The following is a 20,499-nucleotide window of genomic DNA, read 5'->3' on the forward strand; positions in this document are numbered from 1 at the left end:
AAATACCACCAAGCCAGTTCCTAAAGTTTGTGATTTTCTTTGTTAGTAGCTATGACTACTCCTTGAAGTCCTTACATTTTACCTTTTCTTCATTGATTTAAGACTTCCTGTTTTGCACTTCATAGCTTTTTTTTTTTTTAAGTTGAAAATTATCTGTCAAGATCTTGGAAGTGTAAGAGTCATGGTTGGATGGAATCAATTCTATTTGAGCCGGTTAAAACTATTCTTCACTTACAATTTGTCTTTGGCATGTGCAAGGAGAGTACATATTGTTTAATATAGTGTTAATTCAGATATATTTTTGTCTCTCCTATATTAACTGGTAACAGCTGTCAAGTATAGCTATGGCTAATAATTTCTACAGGCATTTATCAAGATATGTTGTAATTTTTCAAATTTAACATAAAAGAAGTCTACTTTTCTTCTGTTACTTTTTTAGTTTACAATATGACACCTAGTACAAGCCTTTTGGATGCAAAACAGTCATGATTCTGGTATATGTTGCTTTAGAGTATGAACTTTGTATGTATGAGTGACTCTGTCACTATGGAAAAACAAAAACCATTACTCCTGAGCTACAGATAGGATGGCATCTGCTGTGGATGAACATCTGGCAACAGGAGGAAAGACTATTCTGCTTCAGGAGAATTAGACTCTGTCTAGACTAAGGATTTGACCTGATTACAGCCATTACTGGCTGACAGAAACTGTCCATTGATACAATATATGGAATAGATAGGCAAAGCTGCTGCTTGAACCTATGAGGCTTGCCAAACTAAAACTCATACTGATCATGCAAATGATTCTGTACCTTTATATTCAGAATTGTCCTAGAATAACTGCAACAAAAAACCCTGTAGCTTTCCATCCAAGGGCGAGGCAAGGATACTGAGATTATGGACATGAAATAGAGGAAATTGATCTGTTTTAGTATAATGCAAATTGGAGCAAATAAAATAAACATGTATCAGTAACTAGTGAAAAAAACGTGAAAACTTATTATTTAGTTTTGTTACATTCTGAGACAGATGATCTAGTTGGTTTAAGATCCATAAGCCAGGTCATTAATGTTGAGGTGATCTTGCAAACCAATAAAGCAAAGTTTTTATATTAATTTATACTCAAAGTTTTTAAATTAGAGTCCAAATAATTACGCATTCGGTATGTGTGTATTAAGACTGTAAACTACTGTATTAAACTACTTATGTAATATTAATTTCTCTTTAGTGATGGTTAGTAGTATTTGATGTTTGGTTTTGTTTGATACATTTGATTTAAATAACATTTTATTTAACTTTTTTAGGAGAATTTGCAGCAGTTGATTGTGATGTCTTTGCCAAATGTATTAATAATTGGCAAAAATCCTTTTTCTGGTAAGTTTATTTTTAACTAAGATGAAAATTTACATTGATGTGATAATTTGTATTACTTCACTGGAAGTGTAAGTCATAGGATCAAACCTTTCAACAGAAGATTGAGTAAATACTTCTAGCAAATTAGTGGTTTAATAAGGATGAATAACATTTTCTTTGTTCACACCAAATGTCCACACTTTACAAATACATGTTCTGTCCAGACCTCTGCACTGACTGTCATTAGGATTTATAATGAAATGAAGGGTATTTCCCAGCAACCAGTGAGCCACTGATAATCACGAAGTATAAGTTTCATGTATTCCCAGCTACTGTGCTTTCAACTTTCTCTAGCTAAGCCCTAAGAAAACTTGGCAATTCAATGCATCTTACTTGAGCCAACTCCTAATCCTTGTTTTTCCTTCCCAAAACCTCTCCTGCTTCTCTTACATCGTTACCTGAAAAATTTTGCAGTTACCTTCTTGCTTTCTCCCCTGAACTGATACTGTCTTCTCCATGCTCCCACCTTCTCTGCTTCCAGCTCTGAGAGTTGCAATTTTCAGACCAAGAAAATTAGCCTGTATGGACTCAGCTGACTATCCACAGCCACTTGGGAATCTCTGCACCATGCTCTCAATTCCAGAAGCACGGAGCAGACACACCTGGCCTGCGTGGAACCACTATGGATTGGGCAGAATTTATTTACTTGGGTCTAGTGTGTTCTTCTTCTGATGTTCTAGCACCTCAGCAGAGAGGTTAGGAACTACTCTAACAGGCTGTGTAGCTTCCCCTGGCTTTTTTAATTTTTTATTTAAGATGTCTTATATGCCATGTTTCTGTGTCTGTGAGACAAGATTTTCCTCATGAGCAAGAGCCATCTGTGTTACCTCAGTTTTCTAATTTCAGTTCCAGGGTTCATAACATTGATTCTTTCCATATCCCATCTGTATCTATCCCATTTATGTAGGTATCGTGATTTTATCTTTTTTTTTGTTTTACTTTCTGCTTTTGAATATTGCTGCTTTTGCTTCTCAGGTCGTAGCCTTTTAAGTTTTTCTATGTGTAGATGCTGTAATCTATCGTTTGCACGAAAAAGTGTGAATGTGGTCTCTTATTCTGGAAAAGAATATTTTTATTCCAGACTTTTAAGGTTTTCAGAAGACTCCATGGATTTACATAGAGACCACATCTAGTAGAAAAGCAGATTTAAAACCAGGTCATAGTTCTATTTTTGTAGTGATGTTTTTTATTCTCTTTAAGATACTGAGACAAAATAGATCTTAACTCAGCTAAGTTTGTGTAGCTTTTGTGGTTTGGCTACTGGAGTATCTGGTGGTGTACACATTGTTCTCCTGTGAGGCTGTTGTCAGATTTGTGAAAAAAATGCAGGCTTTAGTAGCACAGCCCACATATTGAAAGAATTTGTTATGTATGGACAATGTTCTTGAAGATATTTCAGATTCCTGCATGAGTTCATCCTGGAGTTTGGTCTGAATCAGAAAGTAGACCTGTTCTTTTGTTTCCATCCAGAGCATTTCCCCTTTGAAAGTTAAGACTGCTCTTGCTGGCTCAGTTTGAAGAGCACCTCATGCCCAAAGGGATTTTTAAGCTTTCTGTCTTCTGTGGGCAAGTATAGCAAAATCTAACCAAAGTGAGACCTGTTGAGAGCCTTACTGTGTAAGTCTGATTGCATCAAGGAAAAGCTCCATAGTACAAGTTGATTCTCTGACAGCAATTGATTTGGTCCTGTAAAGCTTAGGCTGTAGCTGTATTATTTCCCAGGAATATCTCCCAGTTTTTCCTCTTTGCACTACTTTGTGCTTAAGGAACAATTAGTAAAGGAATATCAGAGGACCATAAATTGCAGAAGAAAAGGGCAGATAAGCTTTCAGGAAGAGAAGCGTGTTTGACTGTCTCAGAGGTGGTTGGCTTATCAAAGAGGATGCAGATAGAGTGCTGGATTTGGGCTTCAGTAAAAATGAGGTCATCAGAGGCTTCATCAAAAACCATTTCAGTTGAGCCAACCGGCAGAAAGCCAGGTTGAGGAGAAACTGGAGGAGGCAAGAAACAGGCTGTGACTGTAAATGTTAAGTTAAAATACAAAGGAAAAGAAAAATCAAGATAATGATGAGGCAAATGTTCTTTAACAAGGGAAAGATTAAAACCAGTTTGTTTATATTTCAAAGGGAGCAAGATGGGGAGGATGGAAGGCTACAGAGGACATGAAAGTCAGGGATAAGAGTGAGTGTATGGAAGATCAAAGGATAGGGACAAAATTCAAGCAACGAGTTGGAGGGTGTAAAACAGAATGATCTATTTTCTGTGTTGGTGATGCAGAAAAAAGGTAGAAAACAAAAATGTGGTTTCTATTCCAAAGCAAGAGGGTCTTGAGTCTTTTGGATACAAGTTGATGTAAATGGTGTAAAATCTCCAATTTGAGTACATATTCTTTGTAGTGAATCTACTTGACAAACCTCTTTTGAAGAATTCAAACATTAAATTCACTGTGATTATACATATCTTCCTCTAAAAGCAGCAGATTGAATCAGTGTTGGAAAAAAGCTCTTTACTTAATGTTGCATAGCACGGAGACCTCCATAAGCCATGAGGAAGGTGGAGAAGCTCAGCATCTGTCTCTTTCATCTCTGCTTTTTGCCAGCAGGCTTGACTCTTTACTGAGAACTAGTCAAAGACATTAAGATTTATGTATACTATTAGATTTTTCTTGATTTCTATTTCCTCTTTTGATCAACATTATCTCATAGCTTCAACTTTTTTGAGACGAATTTTACATTTGCTTCACTTAGAAAATACTGTAGTGAACAAGCAATAATTTTTCAAGTGCTTGTATGTAAATGGTTACATCTTTCCTGTCAGAGTTCATCCAAAATAGGTTTAGTGGCCCAACAAAGATGGAGATTGCAAACTTCTGTTTCAGGAGGAAAGTTTTCTGGTTGAATTTTCTTATAGAAAATTCTCGTGATCACTGGACACTGTTTGTGATTACAGAGTCCTTTAAAAAACAGACTCTAGTAACTGAGATAAAGTTGAAGAATGTCTGTGCACACATTAGTACTGCTGTGGTGGCAGTAGCTACACCAGCTGAGGATATTTTTGCAGAAAAATGCAGGTCACATTTTTGGCCAAATCCAGCATTACTGTGTTTGACAGCATAACTTTTGATTGCTTAGCTAACAATGAAATAAACTATTGGCTGAAATCCAGAGTACCTTGTCAAAAGGATGCTATTATGACCCTTTTATCTCTAGATGGCCCAATGGCTAGTGTTTTATGCTTCATGAAGGCAGAATTATATTTGACCATATAGAGTTTAAGTCCAGCTAGCCTAAGCTGTTTTGCCATCCTTCAAGCGTTCACTTTATGGCATTTATATTCTAGATATAATACATGTTTAGTAGAATGATGTAGACTTTTTGTATGTAAAGGAGTAAAAAAAAAAAATAATCTGTCAACAGAGTTCTTTAAGCTTCTTTTGGAGACTAAGATGCTTAAGGCCAGATTTAGATTTTTTTATTTTTATTTCTTTTTTTAGATGTGCAGATGAATATCTAATATGGCTCTACTCAATAGTTTATATGAGCTTGTCACCTCACTCTTACAGGTTGGTGGTGGCAAATAATTCAAGCACTTCTGTAAATACCTTGAGATACCTGAGATTACAGTTGAACAGTTGATTGTAGGTTTCCAAAGTGCTTTTGAAAATTCACTCGAGTCTTGCATTACTGAAATGATGTTTTTTTCCACTTGAAACTATTACAGATTTTGAGGTATTTGTTAATGCTGAAAGCTGGCAGTTAAAGGGACTAAGCTGAAAGCTGGAAAGATGTGGTTTTCTTGATCTTCTTGTTTTCTAAACGAAATTCAAATAAATTCTATGAAAATAACAAGAAAACTTAGAGGAAGATACTCAAATTACCATTTTACACCTGCCATTTTTTTGTTCTTGTTTTCTTCTTAGAGCCAGGTACTGAAGAAATAAAAAAACTCCTCCTGCTCTTACTTGGCTGTGCAGTTCAGGTAAGTTTAATATGCAGTGTTTGTGTTACCAATTTTAATACCCGACATGGCACGTAACTTTTACCTTCCTTCCTTTAGTTGAATCTATTGCATTTCTTGAAAATCTGGATATTCTTACAGATAAAATGGCAAAAACAGTGCAACTCTTACAGTTCCTTGTATGACTATAGCAAACTGCATATGTAGGATTTCTAACACTTTATTAAATATAATAGTTACTTTACTTGCTACTTGTAAAGACAGGAAGAAAATGATAAAGTATTGAAGAGTTATCTTACTGAAACTTTTTCACTTTACTAACTTTCTTGATGGACTACTGTTCTTATTAGGAGAGTTTGTACCTTTCAGGTAATTAACCTGAAAAATAGATCAGTCATATGTTCTTTAATAAGCAGCACGAGTACTAGAGGACAGTGAATAATACTTGTGTAACTGTCATAAAATTTTAGTAAGTAGCTATTTTAAGAAACCTCTTCCTTCTTCCCTTTTTCAGTTTTTGTTAATCATTTTACTAGTGTTGAAAGTTGTTAAAATTACTCTAGCATAGCATAAACCAAGTTTTTGTTGGTCATCAAAGTTATTGGATAGTAATTTTGATCACTGTAATTTCAATGTAATTATTTTTAGCTCTTAGAAATAGGAAGACTGAAACTACCTGTGATTTTTACATGAATATGTAAAATAGATATCTTTGGTTTTAGTGTCAGAAAAAAGAAGAATTTATTGAAAGAATCCAGGGTCTGGATTTTGACACAAGAGCAGCTGTGGCAGCCCATATTCAAGAGGTATACTGCTATTTTTGTGCTTTTAGGTTTTTATGAGGAGGAATATGGTATCCTAATAACATCAATTGGATTTTTTCAAGAGCAATCAAATTGATTATTAAAACCATCAGATAGACAAATCTAAAGATTCCTTTATTTTCCAACTTGATTCACTAAAGATTTTGTGATCAGGCTCTTCTGGATTACATTACTAAAAAGGTATCAGGGAGGAAGCATGTAGCTTCAAGAACTTCTTAGAATTAAAACATACACTTTAGTGACATTTTCATATGCAAATTTACTTTAAAAATATAATTCAGTCTCCCTGTATGGGATAAATAATATATGTTCTGTGTCAGTCACCTCTTGTTTTTTATTATGCCAGAAGTACAAGGTACTGCTTTCAGCTAGATAAGAAACTACACTGTAACATACAATTTAATCTTTTTGTAAAAGTTTTTTCATACCTTGTCTAGAGAAGTTAACCTGTAGAGTTTCAGCTTTATGTTCTGCTGCTTCCTTTATACTCTTATAATATGAAAAGGATGGGGATTTACCTCTTGCATTTCATTCCATGTAGGTTACTCACAATCAGGAAAATGTGTTTGATCTTCAGTGGATGGATGTCATTGTGTTGACACAAGAGTATATTGAACCTCTTTTGAAAAATATGGCGTTACATTTGAAAAGACTTATAGATGAAAGAGATGAGCACTCAGAGGTATGAATGTGGTTTGTTGGTTAAGAGCAATGATAGAAATACTTTTTTGAAAATTACACAGCTTGCAACTTTTTGTAACTAGTAGTTTAATGTATGTTCTGTTAATGTATTTAAGGAAGGACTCCTTAATGCCCAAAAGTAGTAACCAGAATCTGAAACAACTTGAAAAAACATTCCTTTGTAGTTGAAAACAAAAAATTCAAAGCAATTCCAGCTGAAGTTTCCAGAATCAGTAAACCATCAGTTTGTGCAGCAGTCACTGAAGGATGCCTGTTGTACAGGTTTGAGTGAACTGGAGCAGAATCCATGGTAGGAGAGGAGGTTTTACAATCATAGCTTGAGGCACAATCATTGTACTGTGTGAGAATCAAGATACGCAAATGTATTTATAAAAATTATCAATCTTCCTGGTGGTCTCAGATTTACTTCACAAGCGAGTGTGGATATTTTAATACTGCAATTATTCCAAATACTTTCAAATGCAAGAGTTATTAATCTTAGCATAACACCTTTATTTATATTATAAAACAGGAATAATCCTATAGGTCCAATGCTTTATTCAGTTGGCAAGGATGCTGCTGTTACTGAAGAACACCAATTTCTTCAGAGATTTATATTTATCCTTATGTTCAAGGAATTCGTGCCATTGCATTACCCAGGCCGTCTGAAGAGCTATGATAATTTTGTGGATGTAAAAGCCTAAATTTGAGTAATTTAAGAATACGGTACTTTTAAATAGCTGTGACAGTCTGCTTTAGCTGTTGAGGTATATGCAGGGCTTCTTGCTTCTTACATGGCAAAACTTTTCCGTTATTCTTTCTTTATTTCATTCCTTGGTTTATTAAGGCAGTAAGTGATACTCGCTTCTGATATAGAAATGTCTGTCTGAATGCAGCTCTGTACCTTTTTCTTTATTGTGTTGATTTAAAAAAAAAAATTTCTTAGACTATCATAGAGCTTTCAGAAGAACGGGACTGTCTCCGTTTTCTACCTCACGCCTCAGCAGCACAATCACCTTGTGGGTCTCCTGGCATGAAGCGCACAGAGAGCAGGCAGCACCTGTCGGTGGAGCTGGCAGATGCCAAAGCCAAGATTAGGAGGCTTAGGCAAGAGCTGTGAGTACACGTAGATTGTAGAAGTGTGTTGGGAGATGTAAGGGTTTAAAATATTGCTGCTTTTACACAATAGTCTTGTCAAATTCTTGGATCTTTCCAATGTTAAATTATAGTTTAAAATGCTATTTTTAGTTACTACACCCCAGGAAGCATATTTTTAGCATATACGCATATTTGTGGACCAGTGTGACAAATGCAACTTTTAATCATCTGTACTTGTTTTTATTTGTATTAGGAATTCTGTTGACGTGTTAACTATAAGCATACTGAAATCAGTACACTAGTGCTGTGGTAATTTTTCATATTCTGTACTCCGAAGTTTCTGAAGAACTGACTATGAGCAATCTCTTGAGCATGTTACAATATAGTAGTGGGCTCTATGTTCTAAATTGTTTGTCTTACAGAAATACAGTTAATCTAATGAAGTGTTGTCTTTTGCACATTGTATCCGTGTTGTTTAAGAGGCAATTTCTTTGTGCTTCCTCTGTTGTTTGTTAGCACTGATGAATGTCTGACTTCAGTTTTGATATACCTGTATTCATATGTTTCTGAGAGATTTGCTTTGCAGTTAATTCAGTTATGGGGTGACACACTCAAGAGCAGTTGCCAGAGTAGGTAGTAGTAGGTAGGGACTTGGAAGTAAGGGGCTGTGTTCTGACCATTCAGAGATTCATGGTGTAAAAAAAGGGCTTTTTAAGAAAGAGATAGGTCTTCAGTGATTCCTTATAGGCAGGAAGAATAAGTCCCGTGGTTCTTGTTGGAAATACAGTGAGAAATTGTTTGTTCATGGCTTTAATTTGTTGCGGATAGGAAGAAGAATTATTAGTATAATTCCTTGTCACCCTTCCCCTTTTTTTTGTGTAGAATATTCCTTTTCTGCACAGCACTTTTGTTCATTCCCTTTAATACTGTCCCACTTCTCTTTGCTGTGCCACTCTACAAGCAAAAACAAAAGGAAAAAAATCATGTGAACCAAACTCCAGTAGATCTCTTGACCCGTTGCAAACCTTGATGCAAAGAAAGCCACTTCGAGTTTACTGTCAGGTGTGGTTATTTATGTCTGAGGAATAATGCAGTTTATAAAATTAATAAATGTTATAGCTTAGGTCAGTTATTGTTTCTTAGAGTTTGCAGCTTGATCCATTCATGCAGTTAAGGGAGTGCTCTGTTGTCCCCCTGGTGCTGACCTCTTAGCTAAAAGGTAAGGGTTCTCCTTTGCCTCATCAAAGTACTGTGAAAAATCAGTCCCACTATAACAGATTTTTTGTTTCTTTGTTTTTCATATTTTAAGAAAAACCTTTTTTATTATTGTTTTATGAAGACTCTGGGTACTTTGTCCTCATAGTTGAGGAAAAAAATCTGTGCAGCAGTAAGAAGTTATTTAAAGAGAACAATAATAGGCAAATGGAGAATCTATTTCTTCTTACACCAAGCTATAATGTTTTAGCAAAATGAAGTATGTGCAGTTTGAGCTTAACTTCTTAAAATTTCCCATTTGTATTTCAAGACATGTAGTAGCTTTCCTGTATTTTAGGAACAGCATAAGTTAAGATTTTTTTAATCCAACCCATCTCATGGAGAGAGGAGACAGGTTAAAATTAAATTTAAAGTTGAAGGTAGCGTAAGTCTCAATTAGCAACATGCTGGTCTGCTCTTCTTGGTATGTTGATCAGATCATCTCTGGCTGGTTGTATTCAGTATCTCGTTGATTTACTCGAGGATCCCCTTCCCCCACTACATCTTGGTCTTCCTGAAGAATAGAGGACAAAAAAATAGAGCTCTTTTTTTCTGATGTCTGTATTATTATGTGTCTACTGAAATGAGCCCGCCCAGGATATTCTATAAACAGCTGCACCAAGAAAATTAGTGAAAAAATTGCTGTTATTATGTTGATTGACAGTTAATAGATAGCCTAAACAGTGAACACTGGTATGTTCTATGTAATTTAGTACAATCCTCTCTAGTCTGTAGTTGAAGCATGCAATTAGGGCAACAGTGATGGCTCGGAACGTTTCACATTTTGCACTCTATTTGAATTAATTTCATAAATAAATTTCCTTTATGGGTAGCAGTATTTAAAATACTAGACTTTGATAAATTAACGTCTGTTGGTAGCATTTGGTTTTAAATGCTGTGTGTATATGATAAATTTTAAATTAGATTCATTCCACAGTTAACCGTATTCATCTTAATATGTATTTATAATTTGATTTTGGCAATGAACCTTCATATAGTTTGTGCACTTGCAACTAATAGCATTTCATACAAAGGGCCTGTAAAGATTATTTCTGTTGCAGCACCATGTACCAACAGTTGGAGGCAAAACAGCGATTTGAGACTTCTAATACAAAAACTCCAGAACTGGAGATTGCACACCTTATTTTCTGTATTAAGTTCTGTGTGCTCATAGGAATATGAATATTAATGTAATGATATAGGAATATGAATATTAATAGAAAAGTTATAGTTATTAAACATAATAAAGACATTTTTGTATTTCTGAGCGGATTCTGAACACCCATGTGGAGAGGGAGAGCTTTGGTATCACCTGTGAACCATGACATTGCAGTGAGCTACACCTAGATGTACCCTTTTATACTAGAAGGCTGTCAGTGAGCTTTTTGAAATACTGCATGGTTGCAAAAAGGTCTTTCATTGTGAGATTGGCTAACTTTTTAAAACAACTGTCCTAGTTTTGTTTAAAAAAAATATATTTTTTTACTAATTACCTTTAGACTGTATTATAAATTTCAGTCTATTAAATTGCCTTATTTCCTCCTTTTCTACTGCTGTTTAATTTCATACTTTGATTCCAAAATATTAAATAATATTGCATATTTGAATATGCAGTGTATCTTGGATATGGCAGTTTTTTTCAGCAATGAATATTGCTTGTTCTGAGATACAACTGAATTTTGAGCATTAGATATTCTGTATCTTTGGGAAAATTATTTCCCTTTCACTTACTCATTGTTTAACAAATTCCCTTTTTTAGCATTGAAAAATATGTGTTAAGACTGAAAGCTGTAAGAATTCTAGTGTTTTATGTAAAATTGTTTTTATTACAAATTTCTAAATACATTAAAGCAGACACTGGGTTGTTTCCATAAAATTAAAATTTATTATGCTTGTCATAAAATTAATAAGGTTATGAAGCTGTATGTACTTTTTAATGAGTAAAGGCACCTGAAAACCTTAATTCTTCTCTAAGAAAAAGAAATATTACAAAAATATAAAATTGCCTTTCAAATTGGCTTTACTTGATCTGTTACAGAATGTGTCAGTGATCATTGTCTGACTCTACTGGAAAATATTTAGACATTTCAAATGTATATTTTGAAGTTATTCTAAGTTCACTTTTGGATGTGACTCCCCAGGTACTCTTACATGTGTATTGACTGGGTTTTTTAACCAACAGAATTCCTTATTTAAAAAAAATCTCTCACTGCTCCCTCATGTTTTCAGCCCTGCTTAAGCAGGAAGTCTTTGTGAATGATTTTAAAAGACTACAAAAAATCTGACCAAATTTAAAAGAGTATATATATACTGAAACCTAAAGCATGCCTAAAGCATAATGGCATGCGTACGTTTTGCACTCTGATGTTCATAAAATTCTGAATTAAATAAGAGAAGTCTCACAGATGTACATATTGTTTCTCAAACAAGATAATTGTCAAGTTTTGCAGCCATATTTAGCCATTTTGTGTTCTCTTTTAAGCGAGGAAAAGACTGAGCAGTTGCTTGACTGTAAACAAGAACTTGAACAGATGGAAACTGAACTGAAGAGGCTTCAGCAAGAGGTATGGATTTTGTAAATTTATTGTTAAAAATAAAGTGGGCAAAGAAATTTGTCATCACCTGAACATTGTGGATTTATTTAGTTTTTTCTTAGTAGGAATGCTTTAATGTTTGGGATTTTTGGTTGTGGGTTTTTTGGTTGTTTTTTTGTGTGTGTGTTTTTTTTTTTTATTTTCTTTTTTTCACTCTGAATGTGATCTCATAAAATATATGGCTTTATTTTGTCCTAGTATGTTGGAAACATATTCTGAGCTAGGTTAGCATTTCTTCTTTAACTTTATTTCCACATTCAAGCAGCTTACCACTGGCATTTCCTAAGCATGTACATGTGCTGAATTTTTCTCAAGACCAATCCACTCAAATTTTAACTTGTTTTCTTAATACTGTGAGTCTATTTGTTGATAGTGAGGGTAAACATCTGATTCATTTCTTACTGTGAAATTATCCTTGCTCTTATTTTCTGTATCTTATTTTGTAGAATATGAATCTGCTCTCAGATGCCCGTTCTGCCAGAGTGTACAGAGATGAATTAGATGCTCTTCGTGAGAAGGCGATTCGAGTTGACAAGCTTGAAAGTGAAGTCAGCCGGTATAAAGAGAGGCTGCATGATATTGAATTCTACAAAGCTAGAGTGGAGGTATGTGAAGGAAAAAAAAACCAAACAAACACTTGAGTAGCCATCATTTTTTGTTTGCTGTGGCTTTTTCAAAGTTATTTTGATGGGTTGGGACGTGGAAACAGTATTATAGCTTCTTACTCTGGGACATAAGAGTCTTTTCTGCTAAAGTACAGTTTTAAGCTATAAGTCCCTGTCATGTAGTTTCATTTGAAGTCAGCAGTATTCACTGTAGCTCTAGGCTAGGAAGACTAGTAGGAGCCTATTTTTAAGATAGAAGTTGTGTATTGAGAGACTGAATACACAGAAATTAATTAAAAATATTCTATAAACTCAGTAATTTATTTCTCTTCCTGTCTATCTCCTAAGAGAAGGTACTTTTCTAAGTGTTGAGGAAATGGTGGCTTTATGCAGAAATGAATATAGGACAATGGTATTCCATTAATAAAATATACTAAAAAAAGATGCACTGACCTAAAGCAAGAAAGAGACTTCAAGTTCTGTCATGAATTAGAAGTTCAGAAAACGAATTACCAGGATGCAGGATTTGATTCCTTCATCATTCTGTAAATGTTAAATTTGTTGGGCAAATGCCAAGGTTAAAGAATTTGTAAAAGAAACAGTTGCTTGTGGAAATCAGAACTAATGAAGGTTCAGTGAAATTTTCCAGGTGGTCATTGAAAAAAAACCAAAAACAAACCACTAGAAAACCAGAGAGAACTCAATGCTTATTGGAAAAAATACCAAATTGCCTACATGTAGTTGTTGACATACTGGTACAAAGCTCTTTCTCTAGTGTAAAAATGACCTAAAACCAAACTCAAGATCATAGAATCATATGTGTTGGAAAGGACCTAATCAGAAACCTAACCTAAACCTCCCCTGGCAGAGCTTAAGTCCATGCCCTCTTGTCTTACTGGGAGCTGCCTGAGAGAAGAGACCAACCCCCCCGTGGCTATCCCCTCTTTTCAGGGAGTTGTAGAGAGTGATGAGGTCTCCCCTGAGCCTCCTCTTCTCCAGACTGAACACCCTCAGCTCCCTCAGCTCTTCCTCACAGGACTTGTGCTGGATCCCTTCACAGCCTCCTTGCTCTTCTCTGGACCCGCTCCAGCACCTCAATCTCCTTCCTGAACTGAGGGGCCCAGAACTGGACACAGTACTCAAGGTGTGGCCTCACCAGGGCTGAGTACAGGGCAGAATCACTTCCTTGGACCTGCTGGCCACGCTGTTCCTGATACAGGCCAGGATGCCCTTGGCCTTCTTGGCCACCTGGGCACACTACTGGCTCATGTTCAGTTTCCTGTCAATCCAGACTCCCAGGTCCCTTTCTGCCTGGCTGCTCTCAGCCACTCTGTGCCCAGCCTGGAGCTCCCCATGGGGTTGTTGTGGCCAAAGTGCAGGAGATTGAGGGCTAAACTCTGATACACAGTGTTCTTACACTGTAGCCTCTTGGGTTCACGGGCTTGGGTGGGAACTGGTTCCATCCTGCATTTGAAGCAAAGTTTTTTTAATATACCCATACAACATCAGATGAATGCTTGGCATTAATGGGAGTTTTCACAGCCTTTTGTAGCAGCCTTTTTCTCTTCTGTCACATGTCATCTTTCCTAGCATTTTGTGCTCTACAGCCCTGCAGCATTCTGCATTACAAGGCAGTTTTTAGTTTCTCTGGGTTCTTAATTCATATCTGTCTTCAAATTAGTCCCTAAAACAGGATCTCATACACTAGTTATAACTTTACCAGTTTTAAATATGGTGGACAGATTACTACTTTCTATGGGTTCTCATACAGCAGCTCCTAAGCAATATGCCAATGTTACAATCTGTTGTAACCCTCAGATTTTCTTTACACTGAATGGCTGCCTAGATGTGATACCGTATTTCCGATATTCTAGTAATTGCATCTGAAAAATCTCATAGTACTAAAGATCAATCACATACCATCCTTTGAATACTTCTTTCTTTGAATGTTTAAAAGCAAAAACATTAGTGGATGTATACTTCGTATGTCACAGCATAATATAGCTACTACAGATGAAAAATACATTGATGAGAGGGGAAAAAATCTAAAGCAAAACTCAAATCTTTTTAAAATTCAGTTGTAAATTATTCATCCAAAACTTCTAATAATAGCTTTAGTCAGAAATAAAGTATATCAACTGACATGGGAATTACTAGCTTTTTAATGGAAAATGACATTAATATTTTTTCCGAGAGGACTACAGTGTAAAAAAGTTAAAAGACTACAGTGACAGATAAGGTGTCAATTAAAACATTCTTTAAATAGTTTTAGACATTTTTGAAATTTAAAAAAAATTCAGAGTTCTGAAGATTTTTATTTTTTTTAACTTGACTTATTCCTCACCTTGCTTTTGGAAATTTGCTTTTAAATTTTACTACATAATGTGAAATAATCTGATGAAATTTGAGGGATGTTTCTCAAGATACACTACATACAGACCTTAAAGACTGTCATTGTACCATCCCTTCTTGAGGAGGATCCACAGCTGCCATTGTGTGCTGCTTAAAAACAAAGGCTGGTCACTACTTGCCAACTCCAGATCTTTTCTCAGTGTTAGACATACTTTGATCAAGATATTGCCATTCAACTTGAGTTCAGTGGTAGAGGTCCACTATGCATATCAACTACTGTTACAAGAGAGTGAGTGCATATGGTTAAAAAAATTCTAAAAGAAAAGCGATAAATGGTGTACAGGATTTGAAAGCAGTGGAATTTTCATTCTCCTAGAACATTTAAACTAGTTAAAACACAAAAATTTGCTTACATATTTCGTTGCTTGCAAACTGATTTTTCAAGCGTGTTTGAATAGAGGCAGATGTTAAATAGGTAGATTTTCTTAATAAAAATAATAACATCATAAGTTAATTTATTATTTGTGTAGGGCTAGTCTGAAGGATAAATGCATGTTATATTCACTGGTCTTTTTTCAGGTTTTGCAGCTGACTGCATCCTGAAGTTTGAAAATTTTGCCTTTATATCATAAGTAAAATTGCCAATTACATGTTTTTTACATATTACTGTTTTCATCAGATTCCATTAAAAATACCGTCTACATATATAAAATGAAGCTGTGTAGGGCCTTTAAATATGCCTGGTTTTATTTTAAGAGTGTGGCTGTATTTTCAGCATCATGCCCTGACCTTGGGCTTAAGTAAGTTTGCTAAATGGCCTATAAACCCAATTATGGCCTATAGAAAATTATTCTCTTGAAGTTTTGCTCTCTTTTGCCTGCAGCCCAAAGATTAGGGAGTTCAGTCTAATAATAAGATAAATTATGGGCTGAAAAGAAGCATCTTACATCCATCTCCAGTCTTTCACAGTGGCCAGGTGCTTAGTGAAGAGTAAAACAGGGCAAGCACTTGGTGATACTTTCCTCTTGTTCTTTCACAGCCTTCAGCAGTCTCTGCTCAGGAAATACTACTCTGAGGTGAAACTTCGAAGCAATTTTGCCTTCTCTTGCATGAGTTAGATAATGTCTTACTACATGTAAGCACTTTTCATCTACAGAATCTTGTAGCCATCAGCTCCACAATTCAACTACCTGAGGTCTTGAGTATTTCTTTTTGTTTCTTTTGAGCCTGGCACCTGTAGTCTTTATTTGCTGTCAACCTTTTGTTTAGCTGTGTTATTATATATAGCTATATGTTGTATATAGCTTTATATTGCACACACATATATGTGATGCATCTTTTCAGGTCCCATCTCAAATCACAGGTATATTTATGATTTTATTGTGGTTATTATCACCTTACCTATTCCTAATGGTTTAGGGACTATCTAATTTCTCTTAAGGTAGATGAAATTTTCTTTTCATAAAAATTTCATAAGGTGAAATTGCTGTAAATCTGTTTTTATTTTAAAAGTCTCTTACAGGTTCCAAATGATTGCTTTAGCATTACAGCGGTGTTTCTAAAACTAAGTACACTGTGTATCAAAGTTGTAATAATAAGGAAGTACCTTTTGTTGTGAGATTTTTTTATTTCTTAACTTGCAGGAGTTAAAAGAAGACAATCAAGTGTTGCTAGAAACAAAGACAATGTTGGAGGACCAATTAGAGGGGACTCGAGCCCGTTCTGATAAATTGCATGAGCTAGAAAAAGAGAATCTACAATTAAAAGCTAAATTACATGATATGGAGATGGTAAGTGTTAATGGAGGTTATAAAAAAATAGCTTGTGTGGGGAGAGGGCTTTATAAAGAGTCAGGTGGACCCAGTCCTGCTGCAGCTTTTTTGCATCAAAATAGTCAGATGGCTGCTTAGGGTAGGTGAAGTTTTGCTTCTCTGTGCCCATCTGGTTTTTTGTGTTTGCTATCAAACTGCTCTTGTACATGCTTTCTTTTTTGATACTCTGAGAAGTGAACTTTGAGAAAGAATAAGTAGTCACTGCCATAGATTATGATAAGAAGAGATTTTTCTCTGCATATTTTTCTTTACTAGTTTTTACACGTCTTTTCGGTGTTTCCCATGGCTTTTTCTTCCTGTCTTAATGTGTAATAGCAAATCAGAAAATGCATTTCGGATTTCTGTGTGGCATTCTAGATACTAGAATATTTTGTGAATGCTGAGACAGGTTTTTAAACTTCCATGTGAAATAATTTTTAAGGAGCGTGATATGGACAGAAAGAAAATTGAGGAACTCATGGAGGAAAATATGACTCTAGAAATGGCCCAGAAACAAAGTATGGATGAATCATTACATCTTGGCTGGGAACTTGAACAGATAAATAGGACTACTGAACTTTCTGAAGGTAAACATAGTAATATTTGCAAACTGATAAAATGGAAAAATTGAAAGCTGAGTGGCTGTACAGTATTAAGAAAGTACAGCTCCTGACTTCTAAAGCACAGGGGCTTTCATCATCTGGAGAAATGACAGTTTTGGGATTATTTTTTGTTTCTTTTTGTTGTGTATGTGTTGGGTTTTTTCCGCTCTCTGCATGTATCCTTGGAGATACATCCTACACTAAAAGGCTCTGTTCTGATTCTTGTTTGCTTAAACAGAGGTGTAAAATCGATAAATACATGGAGTTACATTGTTTTGCCATTCAGACTGTTATACTATGTAGCACAGATCATAAGTCTTGTTTTTCTGTTCTCAGAGTTAAAGATTGGTTAAGGCTTCTCAGAGTAATTGTTTGAAGACATAACTGTGACAAAAATTTTAGTTCTTCCAATATAACATGTTTGGTCATACATTGGATAGTACATACAAAGCATCTAGTTCATACAAAGGATTTGTGGAGCTCTAGAGATAAATCCTCCGTTGCAGGAAACTAATCTCTGGTGTAATTAGGAACTGTAGGATGAGTAGGACGTCCTTTTTTATGTGTCTGCAGCATTATCTGTTGGTTAAGGAAATGGGTCATTTCACCTAACTAGCTCTGTTCAGAAGGCATTGAAAAGACCATCAAAGTTTTCTAAATCTTTTAAGTCTGAAAACGCAGAGTCCAAGAACTCTTAATAAACATTTTTTTCTTTTTAATGGTGTTTTTCTCTTGTAGTGCCACAGAAATCACTAGGTCATGAAGTAAATGAACTGACATCAAGCAGGTTACTGAAGTTGGAAATGGAAAATCAAAGTTTGCTGAAGACAGTAGAAGAACTACAAAGTGCAGTGGGTAATGTCGAGGGCAGTAGTTCAAGGATACTGAAAATGGAAAAAGAAAACCAAAGACTTAGCAAACAGGTGATCATCAGTATATGTTTGAATTGTGTATGAGTTGCCTAATGTTTCTTGTCGTTTTCTTTCTAAGGGATAATTTTATGAATTGCCATATTTTGAATGAGGTATTACTGGCATATAAATGGTATTATGATGTTTGTAAGTTTATGTAAAAAACAAGGAGCACCTTGGAGATTTCTCTCTTCTTTAATCATGCTTTTTTATTAATGATGTAAAAATGGCTGGTTTATTCAGGAAGATCTTAGACCAGCAAGGGGAAAAAAATTAATATGCTGAAATTGGGGACATAATAAGTAATTTATGAAACTTGGACATCAAATGTGTAGTAATTATGCATTACAATAAATAACATATAATGAATTATTATTAAATGATAATAAATAATTGTATAAAATAATATTCTGAAGTATCTTTTACTTCAGCAGGTGTCAGACATTAGAGAGACTATTCTTAGAGAAGAGTGAGGAAGAGATAATTAGAAAAAATAAATTGAAAGAAATCCCTTCTGTATTCCATATTTGCATGTCTTTCTCATTTCTTAACAATGTGGTATTTTCTGCAACAGCCTGTGTACTGCTTTGAGTTTCTGTACAGTATCAGAAAGACAGCTGGGAGGGTACAAGAGAAAGGAAAATGTATAAGAAGCAAGCCACAGTAAGCCCTTGTAATTGTCTGATGCTGGTTTTTTACAACTTCAGTGTCTGGTGACATGTTGTTCTTCTCATTTGCCCCTAAAAACAGTGTTCTGAAGAGTAATTGCTTCAGCAAAAAGCATGAACTTAAACAAAATGTCTTAGAAATCCTGTGTACAAAGTCCATCTGGACACCCTTTCTTTTAAAAAAAAGTAATGCTAACATCAGGTCTTACAGATATGATATGGAGAGGGTTGACCACTGGAACTCTGCTCCCAGTGCCCGTCTGGCAGTTGGAAAGGCCACGAATAAATTTGGGTCCTAGACAGTCGGACTGCATCCCTGCTGAGGCCATTCGGCCAGTTACTTCTTTGAAAAAAATCAGTAGAAGTGCCAGTATCCCTGGAAAACTGGCACTGGTCTGCTAAGCAAGTGGCCAGGAAAGTCTCAAATGGAGATGGAGAGGAAAGCAAAATCTGGCGAAACATTAGTATTCTCGTCCTAAGAGATTTAATTCATGTCCAGACCTAATAGGTGCCATGCTTTTTCTGTATTTCTGATCAACTAAATGCTTCACAGGGGAGTAAATTCCACTTGACTACCTTTTTTTTGTGATTTTATTTTCAGTGTTATATAGCAGCAATCTAATACATAATTCAGATATTTTTTAATGAAGTATTTCCTTTGCCTGAGGTCCAAGTTACATCTGGACTACTCTAGGATTGGGAAATGTCAATGATGGAGCTGACATAAGAATATAAACCTTCCAGCAGATGAATGTTTTAAAATACAATATATATTTTGCTTTTTTAAATAACTGGTTTATAACTTAGATGTGATGGAAGAATCACACTTGGGCAGTTTGATTTGTAGATAATTTGGCTGTCTGGCGACATTACAGATTGGAACCATTTCACCAGACACACCTGTATATTTAATACCAAAGGAATCATCATCAGTATCCCTTGAACTAGTTAAGACTGATCAAACAACCTGTATAAGTTAAAAGGGAATTGGAGGAACAGTATAAATTTCACTAAAAGAGAATTATAAAAGAAAAAATGTTGGGGGAAATATCCAGAGTCTAGTAACATCTGACTGATTTTCTGATACCAAACTGCTTTATGAATATAATCTTCTGAGCCAGGGAGAAAATTCTGGCAGAAGTAAATTTATTCCTAGAAGATATTAATTGTTTCAGGTAAATAATAGGAAATTCTATTTCATTCTTTCTTTTAACTTGCTTTATTCATTTTGTAAGGGCATCTTCAACCCAGCCAAGAGTAATATTATTGTCATTTTTAAGTACACTTTAAAAAACATGTTTCTTTCCCTAGCTTGAAGAGCTGGAGAATGAAATAAGCCAAGAGAAACAAAGTCTTCAGAACAGTCAAAATTTGAGTAAAGATTTGATGAAAGAGAAAGCACAGCTTGAAAAGACACTTGAAGCACTTCGAGAAAACTCAGAGCGACAAGTGAGTAGCAGAATCAAAACTCTTAATGCTGAGCAGTTCTCCTTTCATAGTTTCTTGCGGGCATACAGAGACTGTAATCAGAACAGGTTTACCAAAAGGACATATCTACAGCAAAATAGTTTGTCTAAAACCTGCAGCCAGTGAGAGAAATTACTTAAAATTTTTAGCTGAGGCTTTACTGCTAGTTTTAGAGCTTTTTAGTGTTTTGTAGTGCTTCTGTAGCATTCATGGGCTGTGCATTTGCTGTAGTTGTTAGAAGGTGTAGCTCAGCCAAAACAGAA

The 20,499-nt window shown here is 35.3% G+C and overlaps 1 protein-coding gene across 1 annotated transcript in view; it reads left to right on the plus strand.

Annotated features, from left to right (window-relative positions):
• Window positions 1–20,499, plus strand: part of CCDC88A (coiled-coil domain containing 88A) — a 71,791-nt gene that overhangs the window by 20,013 nt on the left and 31,279 nt on the right. Inside the window, 11 exon segments of the mRNA XM_008493244.2 lie at window positions 1,304–1,373; window positions 5,332–5,390; window positions 6,092–6,175; window positions 6,735–6,875; window positions 7,821–7,990; window positions 11,709–11,790; window positions 12,267–12,425; window positions 16,421–16,567; window positions 17,031–17,175; window positions 17,929–18,113; window positions 20,081–20,218. Coding sequence (XP_008491466.2) covers window positions 1,304–1,373; window positions 5,332–5,390; window positions 6,092–6,175; window positions 6,735–6,875; window positions 7,821–7,990; window positions 11,709–11,790; window positions 12,267–12,425; window positions 16,421–16,567; window positions 17,031–17,175; window positions 17,929–18,113; window positions 20,081–20,218 — 1,380 coding nt within the window.

Source organism: Calypte anna, chromosome 3 (assembly GCF_003957555.1).
Source record: "Calypte anna isolate BGI_N300 chromosome 3, bCalAnn1_v1.p, whole genome shotgun sequence".
In the NCBI taxonomy this organism is placed as follows: domain Eukaryota; kingdom Metazoa; phylum Chordata; class Aves; order Apodiformes; family Trochilidae; genus Calypte; species Calypte anna.